Source organism: Halichoerus grypus, chromosome 11 (genome assembly GCF_964656455.1).
Source record: "Halichoerus grypus chromosome 11, mHalGry1.hap1.1, whole genome shotgun sequence".
NCBI classification, from domain to species: Eukaryota; Metazoa; Chordata; class Mammalia; order Carnivora; family Phocidae; genus Halichoerus; species Halichoerus grypus.
In genome coordinates, this window is record NC_135722.1 from 13,661,718 (window position 1) to 13,673,240 (window position 11,523).

An 11,523-nucleotide genomic window follows, 5' to 3' on the forward strand; every position below is an offset into this window, starting at 1 on the left:
ACAATGAATCATGGAACACTACATCAAAAATTAATGATGTATTGTATGGTGACTAACGTAACAAAATAAAATAAAATTAAAAAAAACAAACAAAAAAAGAAAGATAGCCCCAGATTGAGGAAGAAACAGGATTTCTGTCTTTTCATATTTACAGTGTGTTACTTTAAAATCCTGAGAAATTACTTAAATTCTCTTGATATGTCTCTTCTGTTTAGAATCAGAGATTTGAACTGGTCCAGTGATTTCCATACTTCTATCGTCCACAGTCTACTTAGATAAATGTTGCCTATACATCAATTTGTTTTAGTAATTAGGTATATCTGAAAAATTAACATTGTTTCTACTTCATAAACAAAGATTAGTATCAGTTGCAGTAAGTAGAAGATAGGTCAACGATCCTCACACTCTTAAGCTTTTCAGTACTCCTTAGTTACAGTTAACTGCTGAACCCCCTGTGACATAATTATATTATTTTGTTATATAAAGGAGGCTAGGGATCCTTGTTATAGATCCTGAAAGCAAAGTAGGAACAAATTGAAAATTTCTACACTTATGAGGTTAGAATTTTGAATAGTAATTTAAAATAGAATTGATGTCTTACAGTACAGACCATTCTAAAAATGCCATAGCTGTCCACTATTTGCCGTCTCAAATCTTTTTGAGGAATATCAATAACATAGATATTAAATCTATGAGTCTCTACAATGATTGTTGGTAAATAATACTGTAACAAAAGTGTTTTGTATTTTAAATAGACATCTGGGGGCCCAGATATGTCTGTCACTTGAGATTCAGACTAAGGTAGAAGGTGCTAGCTTTGTGAACCCACTAGAATCAGATATGTCCTCCTTAGTGGGTAAAAGAGCTCTCGGAAGTGCTTTCTCTTCCTCCTAATCTCATCTTGCACTGATTAAATGATGTCTTAAGATATACATTAGATACAGAGATGTGAATTCCTGAATTTTTCATTTATTCATTATTGCAACAAATATCATTGAGTTCTAACTCACCAGGAAGAGTGTCTTCAAGTTACTTTCACTATTATCCCCTTTTATTGGCATTTTATCTTTAGATTGTATCTAAAATATGAAATTTTCTGCCAAAGCCATGACAAGTGCAAAATTCAAAAATACGTGGGCAATTCAACAGTTTTATCTTTCCTTTATCAATTGCTATCACAAACATCAATGACAGCATGTATTTTTTAAATTGTACTTAACTCATGAAATATCAGTATGACAAAAGAATGGGTTTCCTGAATATTTTTCAAGATTTCAATCATTAATTGATATTCTCTCTTTTGCTATATATTTTCATCTAATTGCTTTCTAATGTAAGAGCAATTCCATTGGTTTCACACGACGCATTGACAATGTTTGACCAGGTAGGAAAATATAGTATGCTCTACACATCTTATGGTTCAGTAGTTCAAACAAATGTGCATTTCTTCAGGATTCATTCCCAGAAAATTAAGGGAATTTTCTCAGATAATTTTAAAAGAAGGAAGGTTGATTTTATGTGTAAGTTATAAAAACTGGGAAATATGGAGAAAAACCTTTCCTTGTTTTAGACCAAAGGATATAATTAGCACTCCTTTATCTAAACGTATAATTAATAGTAGTAACATGTATTTTCAAAATAGTATTTAAATATTTAAATAATTACTAGTAATATTGAGTAAAAGTATGTAATTATTCTGTCTATTGCCATTATAAAAATATTTCATAATAGATTTATAAAAGATAGCATAAAAAGAAAAATCAGCTCAATTCAATAAATCAAAAACAATTATTCTTAACACTGTTTATGAAAATATGCATTTTAATTAATTTTATAAATAATGTTCATAGAGTTAATATTCACCTAGAATTATCTTTTCTTTCTTTCAGAAATGTAAGTCCTTAGGGAAGCATACACCAAAGCCAAATATATGAAAAGCCAGAGAAACATCTCAGAGTTCATACTCCTAGGACTTTCATATGACCAGAACATACAAATATTTTGCTTTGTGCTCTTCTTATTCTGTTATGTTGCCCTGTTGGCAGGAAACCTTCTGATCCTTGTCTCCATTCGATGCAGCCCTCTTTTTCACCAACCCATGTACTACTTCCTCAGCCACTTATCCACTATGGACATCTGCTACACCTCTATGGTTACACCCAAGTTAATTGCTGACCTGCTAGTTGAAAGAAGAACCATTTCCTACAGTAATTGCATGTTACAGATCTTTACAATGCACTTCTTTGGAGGCATTGAGATCTTCATTCTCACCGCCATGGCCTTTGATCGCTATGCTGCCATCTGCAAACCTCTCCACTACCTACTTATCATGAACAGGACAAGGTGCAGTCTCCTACTCTTAGCTGCTTGGGCTGGTGGGGCTGTCCACTCCTTTCCTCAATTTTTTATGGTAATCCGGTTGCCCTTCTGTGGTCCTAATGAAATCGATCACTATTTTTGTGATATTTTTCCTTTGCTAAAGGTGGCCTGTACTGATACCTACATCACTGGTGTCCTTGTGGTTGCCTTTTCAGGTATGCTTTCCTTAGTAACCTTTATTGTCTTAGTTGTTTCTTATGGGATAATATTGTTCACTTTAAGAAATCTCTCAGCTGAGGGAAGACGCAAAGCCCTCTCCACCTGTGGGTCTCATATCACTGTGGTCATCTTATTTTTTGGGCCTGCAATATTTATCTACCTTAGACCACCTACTACTTTTCCTGAGGACAAAATATTTGCTCTATTTTACACCATCATTGCTCCTATGTTCAATCCCCTAATCTATACTCTGAGAAATTCAGAGATGAAAAAAGCCATGAGAAAGATTTGGTGCCCATCACTATTTTCAAAGGAAGTACACAGTTAACTTGAAAAAAGTTTATTGGCTAAGCAACTCTGAGAAAGAAAAGAGGGAGATGTGAGTGAAAAAGGCAGGGACTCTCTCATGGGGTTTGTGGACCATCTCTGTCATGGGGGGAATGAAGGCCAGCAATAGGACCACAGGTTTAAAGTGATCAGTGAGCAAATACTGATTCTTGCATACCAAAATTAATCGGAAACTAAGTTAATTTTGGGGGTATTAAGATGGTATACGTAGGGGAAACTTCATGAAAAATAATTGAGCCAAAGCAAATAAACCAATGGTATATTATTAGTGAATTATAAAGGGAAATATTTTAATGATAATTTTGTTAATACATTGCACATAGAGGCCAGACCACACAGTGACAGACATTCTTGGTAATCCAGAAGTTGTAATCTTAAAAAAAAAAAAAGCCATTATCTAAAACTAAAAGAATTAATTTAAATTTCTGAAAGAATATATATATGTGTATATATATATACACACACACACCCACATATATATATCCCTTAGTTCTTACAGAAGTCAGTTGTGCAAATGAATAAATATTTAGAGTAGAAATTGTTTTAGTTTTTTAAGATTTTATTTATTTATTTATTTATTTTTAAATTTTTTTTTTTTTTGAGAGCGAGAGAGTTCATCAGTGATCATGAGCAGGAGCAGGGACGGCAGGGGTGGCAGGGTATAGAGGGAGAAGGAGAAGCAGACTACCCACTAAGCAGGGATCCTGATGCAGGGTTCCATCCCAGGACCCTGGCATCACAACCTGAGCCAAAGGCAGTCTCTTAACCAAATAAGCCACCCTGGTGCCCCAAGTAAAATCTGTTTTAAAGTGGTTCCTTGGGGTCAACTCTCCTGATGTCCCATTGAAATCAATAATAATAAATAGTGAAGACAGAGTGAGAATCTACAATTCTGAATGCTGAAACACACTTCCTGGCATTCCACCTATTGGCCAGAGTATAGTATCATTTCCCATAAAGTTAAAGAACTTTATATAAAAGTATATGTGTTGCTCACTCCTACATGCCTAAAATTGATAACTAAATGATTAGTCCTTGGATCCACAACCAAAGATTTTTCCTACTTCAGTGACAGAGAGAGACAGAGGGACAGAGAGAGAAAGAGTGAACTAGCAAAACAGAAATAAGATGTAATTTAACCACAAAGTAAATGAAAAGACTAACACATTTTGGTTGCACATGGTTATTTATGGCAGCTTTATTCAGAATCACAAACCTTCCAAACCTTGGAAGCCAACAAGATGCCCTACAGTAGGTGAATAAATAAATAATTGTACTTCTGGAGAATGGAATATTATTCAGGACTAAAAAGAACTGAGCTATTAAGGTAAGAATTTATATGCAGGAAACATAAATTCATATTTCAAAGTGAAAGAAGCCAATGTGAAAGGACTACCGTTTTTATGATTCAGCTACAGGCCTTCCTCGACTTAAAAGGGAGTTATGTCCCAGTAATCCCATTATAAGTTGAAAATATCTTTTTTTAAGACTTTAATTTTTTATTTTTTATTGATTTTATTATTTATTTCTGAGCAAGAGAGTGTGTGTGCCTGAGAGAGTATGTGTGTGTGAGAGAGAGAGATCATGAGCCGGGCGGACGGACAGAGGGAGAGGGAGAAGCAGACTTCCCACTGAGTGGGGACCCAGATGTGGAACTTGATCCCAGAACACTGGGATCATGCCCTGAGCCAAAGGCAGCTGCTTAACTGATTGAGCCACCCCGGTGCCCCATAAGTTGAAAATAACTTAAGTCAAAAATGCATGAAATATACCCAACCTACCAAAACTCATAGCTTAGCCTAGCCTACCATAACTGTCATCAGAACACTTACAAGGCCTATTTTGTAAGAAAGCATTGCATATCTCATGTAACTTATTAAATACTCTATTCACGTGAAAAACAGAATTGCTATATGGATGCAGAGTGGTTGTAAGTGTATTGATCGTTGACCCTCGTGATTGCTTGGCTGACTGGGAGCTGCACCTCGCTGCCCCTGCCCAGCATCACCAGGATTGTACTGCATATCAGTAGCCCGGGAAAAGACCTGAATTCAAAATTCAAAGCACAGTTTCTACGGCATGTGCATCACTTTTACACCATTGTAAAGTTGGAAAAGTACAAGTCAAACCATTGTAAGTTGGGGACCATCTATATATGACATTCTGGAAGAGGCAAAATTATGGAAACAGCAAAAATATCAATCCCTGGATGCTAAGGATTAGGGAGGGGAGAGGGATGAATAGGTAGAGCACAGAGGATTTTTAGGGTAGTAAAACTGTTCTGTATGCCCCTGAATTTTGGATAGTGTTATCATACATGTCAAAACCCACAGAATGTACAACACCAAGGGTGAACCCTGATTTAAACTGAATTTTGGGAGATAATGTTGTGTTGTTATAGGTTCATTTGATTTAACACATGTAGAACTCTGGAGGGAGAAGTTGTCCCAGTGAGGGGAGGGGGGGATCTCTGTAGTTTCTGCTCTATTTTGTGGTGAAAGTAAAACTGCTCTAAAAAATAAAGTTTATTAATTACAAAATACACTGCAGCACAATCCCTAAATGAAGTCATCTTGTAACTAAATGAAGATTCTTTTGAAAAAGTTTTTCCAGTGAAAATAGGTAATACATTAAAACCTTGCAACTTTAATGTAAGACATTTTACTCATGTTTCATATCATTTAAAATAAGATCTCTTAAGAAACACAGCAATTGTGACAGAGAAGGGACTGGAGAGTGGAATGTTATGAGAAGGAAGGTAGTTACAATAGTGAGTTTTATTTATTTATTTATTTATCCATTTATTTATTTATTAAAGATTTTATTTATTTGAGAGAGCACACAGGAGGGTAGGGGAGGAGCAGAGGGAGAGGGAGAGTAGCAGACTCCCCTTCGATCAGGGAGCCAGACCCTGGGCTTGATCTCAGGACCCATGGATCATGACCTGAGATGAAGGCAGAGGCTTAACTGAATGCACCACCCAGATGCCCTTGGAACAGTTTTAGATTAGCCACATGCGATGCAGGTACCACAAGCATTCTGGGGGCACTGTGCAAAGAAGCAGGAAAAGCAGGAAAAAATAATGAGGGAGAAAAATTAAGTAGAGTTTTTATAACAAAGAGAAATTGGACAAACTGCCTCCTCAACAGCTACTAATAAAGAAACAAAACTATTGCAAGATTTGATTTTATGCTTTGAAAGAACATCATAAAACATTTTTCAGTCTAAAGTTTGAAAGGCCATGTACTTAAAATGACCAACTTCTCTACTAGAGTAAAGATCATCTTCATGTGTAGAATGGGTAGATCAATAAAATGAGCAATATCATGTAATCAGCAATCAGATTAAAAGTCACAAACTATCAGTACACTTGAAGTCCTCTTCAGAATTCTTTAAAATGACCACCTTCGGAAACTAATCACTACCTTCATCTACAAAAATGATTAAATTTACCTAGGGTTTGAATTTGTAGGAAAACAGCAATGCAGATTATACTCTTCAGTGACTGTTTTTCTCATTAGTGTGTTCGTGAGATTCATTCTCTATGTTTTAGCTGTTTCCTGATTATTTCCGTTGATCTGGGGTCTCATACTGCATGGATATGTGACAATTGATCCATTCTTTTGTTGCCAGACATTCAGGCATTTCGTATTCAAGGATATTATGAGTAGAGTTGCTCTGAATATTTTGAAACATGTCTTTTGTTGACTGTACATCATCTATTGATACGTGCTTTTTACAAAAGATGCACCCAACTCCTAGGGCATAAAAAAATTGAAATTGAAAGCATGAAAAAGATAGAGCAGTCAAAATGCAGTAGTATTTGGTTTTTATTTTTTAAAGATTTATTTTATTTATTTATTTGAAAGAGAGAGAGAGAGAGCACAAGAAGGGCGAGCGGCAGGCAGAGGGAGAGGCAGAAGCAGGCTCCCCGCAGAGCAGGGAGACCTATGCCAGGCTGGATCCCAGGACCCTGCGATTATGACCTGAGCTGGAGGCAGACATTTAACCAACTGAGCCACCCAGGCATGCAAAATGCAGTAGTATTTGAAGCAGCAAGATTATATATATATTTGATATTATTTTGTTATTGTATGTATATTTAAAACACAGACCTTAAGGCAAGAACAATTATCAATTCTTAAAATCATTCAATATCGATAGAAGTTCCAACACTGAAACATTTACAAATCTGAATGTGTATACAGGTAGAAGAATAGAGAGAAAGAGAGAATTTGATCCAAGTAAGAAGCAGCAAACTATGGATATATAAAAGACTGCCCATCAGCTATTGAGTGAATAGGAGTTATTTAAAAGAATTCATCCTATTCTATGCCACAAGTTTATTCTCAACAAGTGTCAAATTATCTGAGCCACTCAGAGCAACTTCTCTAATGACAATTCAGTTAAAGTACGAAACAATAATAAAAGAATAACGGTCAATCTCAAATATATGGTAATTTAGAAACATTTTTAATAGAAACTGAGTGAAAATAAATCATAATAGAAATTAGAGAATAATCAAAAATAAAATTAATACAAATACTATCTATCAAAAAGTGTACCAATGTTTAGAGGTAAATCCCTAGCTTGTGTTAAAACATAAAATACATTATTACATCAATAGATGATTTGTTACCACCCTAATTGTAACTACACTTGAGCTTAGCCAAAGCACTGGGTGTTGGATCACTAAATTCTACACCTGAAACTAACATTACACTGTATGTTAACTAACTGGCATTTAATAAAAATTTGAAACAAAAATAAATAAATAAGTAAACAGAAAAAAATAAAATTTACACCTGAAACTAATATTACCCTATATGCTAACTGGAATTTAAATAAAAACTTGAAAAAAATTTCTAATTGTAACGATGCCCAAAATATTACCTATAAATACTTTAGAACAGACAATATATTGAATTGTAAAATACTAAAAGTTATTCCTTTGGAATCAGGAAGAAGAATTGACACTTAGGATCACTAGTTCATATTAACATTATTCAATATTATACTGAAGGTGCTAACCAATTCAATAAGACAAAATAAAAGGAGAAAGTGATAAGGATTGTATCAATGAATAGAATACTATTTCTAAGGACCTTACAGAAAGTATGAGTCATAAGATAATATTTTGAACAACTCTATGCTAAATTTACAAAGACTGACAATGCCAAGCATGGGTGAGGTTGTAGAGAAATGGGAATGCTCATATATTGGTGGTGGAAATGTAACAAAACACCACCACTTTTGAAAATACTTTGGTGGTTTCTTAAAATGCTAACATACACTTATCATATAACTCAGCAATGCCACTCTTAGGTATCAATCCAAGAGAAATGATAATCTATGTCCACACAAAGGCTTGTCCATGAATGTTCACAGCTCATCATTCACTATGGCCATTCCCTGGACACAATTCAAATGTCCATCAGCTAGTGAATAAGTATACAAAATGTGGTAGAGCCATACTGTGGAATATTGTTCTTTCTAAAGAGGAACAAACTACCAATAACACAATGTGATAAACCTCTGAAACAGTTTGGTAAAGGAAGAATTAATATTGTCTTTTAAAAGTATTGTTTTTAAAAAGTCTGTTTCTCTCCTGGTTATGCTATGTGGCTTCGCAAATGAATCAAGGGAAAAACTGATGTGTCTTTGAGATTCCCTACATCTCTGACCAAAGCTCTTCAGATTCCTTCATGTCTCAGCAGTTGCTGTCAATGTGTATATAACTTGGATCTTCAGTTCCATCCTGTACCCAGAAATGACAATTATGGTAATTGTCCTTGTTGCTGCTTACCTCAGCTGAGTTTACCCTGCATTTTTAATCTCATTCCTTCTACTTCTTCCCTTAGTAGCTGTGCAGTCTCTTCAGAGAGAACTCTCTGTTTCCATCTTTGCTACCTTACCATGTGGAAGCACGTGTCTGCTATTTCACTCCTTCCCACCCAGAAATCTGGCATTCACATTTTTCTCTGAACTGTAAAGGGTCTACTTGTAAAATGTGAGTCCTTAGACCTGAAGAATGAAGGAAACAGCATACTAACAGACAATTCTGATTCCATTGCTCACTCCTCAGAAACTGTGGGTAATGGCTCATTGTCCTTGGAATAAATCTAACTTTATGTAAGAACAGTGTTGTATGTAGAATTCTACATAAATTGACCAAAGCACACTTTTTTGATCTTAGAATTCACAATGGTGGATGGGATCAATATGTTTATGTCAGGTCAAACGTGGCATTGATTCTTAACCTGTCATATTTTAATTGTGAGGTTTGGACCAATTGGCTCCACGTCCATGAGCCTTCTTGAATTAATTAATCTGCACATTTTAGATAAGCAAATGACTAAAAGAGGTTTTACAACAATATGCCTATTAGGATGGCAAAATATGGGACACCATCACCAATTAAGGCTGGTGAGGATGTGGAGCAACAGGAACTCTCGGTTATTGCTGGTGGGAAAACAAAATGGCACAGCCATTTGGGAAGACAGTTTGTCAGTTTCTTACAAAACTAAAACAATTTAGCAATCTCACTCCTTGACATTTACCCAGGGGAGCTGAAAACTTATGTCCACAAAAAAACCTGCACACGGATGTTTAAAGGCAGCTTTATTCATAATTGTCCATACAATTGGAAGCATCCAAGATGTCCTTCAGTAGGTTAGGCTAGATAAACTGCAACATCAGACAGTGGAATATTAATCAGTGCCAAGAGAAATGAGCTACAGGCCATGAAAAGATATGGAAGACCTTTTCAATGTGTTCCCCATGGTACTTGGCATTCAGCTTTAACACAATGGTGAGACTCTTCTTGGTCTTCCCTGTCACTAACTTTCCAGTTTCCTATCTTATTAATTAGACTTTTAGGAGCTCAGTGTCCAGGTTATAACCTGACACACAGTGAGGGCTCAGTAATTGATTATTGAATGAATAGATGGGCCAATAGCCACAACATATTGAAATGATTAGATTTTCTGCATACTCTTTTTCACCCGCTGGCCTTTGTTATGCATCCTCTCCTGCGAATCCTCTAAGGCAACACATGCCTATTCATTCCCTTTCAATTTTTGTGCCCCTTTTGATGTGCTTTCATCTAGGAAATCTTCCTGACCTCTTGGTCTCTGTTGTGTGTCCCTCAGACATGCTTTCATAGCACCCTGTGCTGCCACTCTCTTCAGAACATTTATAACATGGTTTTGTCATTTTCTGCTCCACTCTGGGTATCTTTCAGTGGATACAATGCTCTCTGAAAGCAAGACCCAGGTTCCTTTCTATTCACTACTTAAAGCCCCAGCAACCATCAATGTGTCTGATATATTTTTTGGGCTCAAGAAATTTCTATGTATTAATGATTGAGGTATGGAAGGAATAAGTGGAGTATATTTATCCTGAAGTTGTTTTGTTTGTAGATGGAGCCACATATTTTATAAAACAGCATTTCATAATGAAATGTTACCAAGAAATAAATTAACAGAGGAAAATGACATGAACAGCTCACATTCATAAGATGATGAAATCTTACTGAGAGCAGGGAGAGTATCAAGATAAGCTATTTGCAGGGGGCCTTGGTGGCTCAGTAGGTTAAGCATCTGCCTTTGGCTCAGGTTCTGATCCTGGGGTCCTGGGATTCAGCCCCACATCATTTTCCTGCTAGGCATAGAGCTTGCTTCTCACTCTCACTCTGCCTGACCCTCCCCCTGCTTGTGCCCTCTTTTTCTCTCTCTGTCAAATAAATAGATAAAACCTTTTAAAGATATATTTTTAAAAAGCTATTTGCTCCTTCACCGAGAATCTCAGTTTCAATTTCTTTCTCGTTACACGGTTTAAGCAGGAGTTAAAACAAATTGTGGATTCTCAAAGAGATCTAGCTAGAATTCGGAGTCTGAATCAGAGAAAAGTAGGAAAAAGTCCCTTGTGTCCAGTACTATTCTTTGCTCTACATTTTCTTGACTGTATCCATCTTACTTTATCCATTATCACTCGTTCAAATTTTATTGTGCCCCAGGCATTATGCTGCTTTGTAGAAATTATATTTAACAAGTAATCAAGTAGTCTATGGAGTCTGATTTTATTTAATAAATAGAAATTCCTCTCAAATAATAAGATGTTCATTTATTTGAGTCATCATTCTTTCTGATGGGTTAGCAGCCTAAGTTGGGAAATGTGAGCGATACAAAATGACTCTGAAGTCTACAAGGAAATTTGGAAACTTGGGGTAATCTTTGTTACCCCACAGATGTTAAATAGCTCTTTGCTTTTATAACCCTATAGTCATTTTATACCATAATTTTAAAGGCAACATGTTATCATCAATGTTGTAAAAATGAGCAGAATTCTTAATAAAATATGTTAGAATTTATAGATAAGGATTAAATATATATATATTTATTAGCTATATATATTTAGCTACTATATATATATATATATATATATATATGTATATGGTAGCATAATCTGCGGTTAGGTTTTCTCTTTCTTGCACACATTTCTCTTCCACTCAGTGCAGAATCTATCATTCATTGCAATTTACTCTTTTCTTTATTTGGTAAGTAATCCTTGCTGAGATCATCCAAAATGTCTTTTGACCTTTGTTTCCATTGAATCAATGATGAGATTCAAGCATAT

At 35.5% G+C, this 11,523-nt stretch overlaps 1 protein-coding gene across 1 annotated transcript; it reads left to right on the top strand.

Annotated features, from left to right (window-relative positions):
* Window positions 1-1,930: 1,930 nt before the first annotated feature.
* LOC118523746 (olfactory receptor 4P4-like) lies at window positions 1,931-2,866 on the top strand. Its single transcript, XM_036073534.1, has one exon. The coding sequence runs from the start codon at window positions 1,931-1,933 to the stop codon at window positions 2,864-2,866; it is 936 nt and encodes a 311-aa protein (XP_035929427.1).
* The last annotated feature ends 8,657 nt before the right edge of the window (window positions 2,867-11,523 follow it).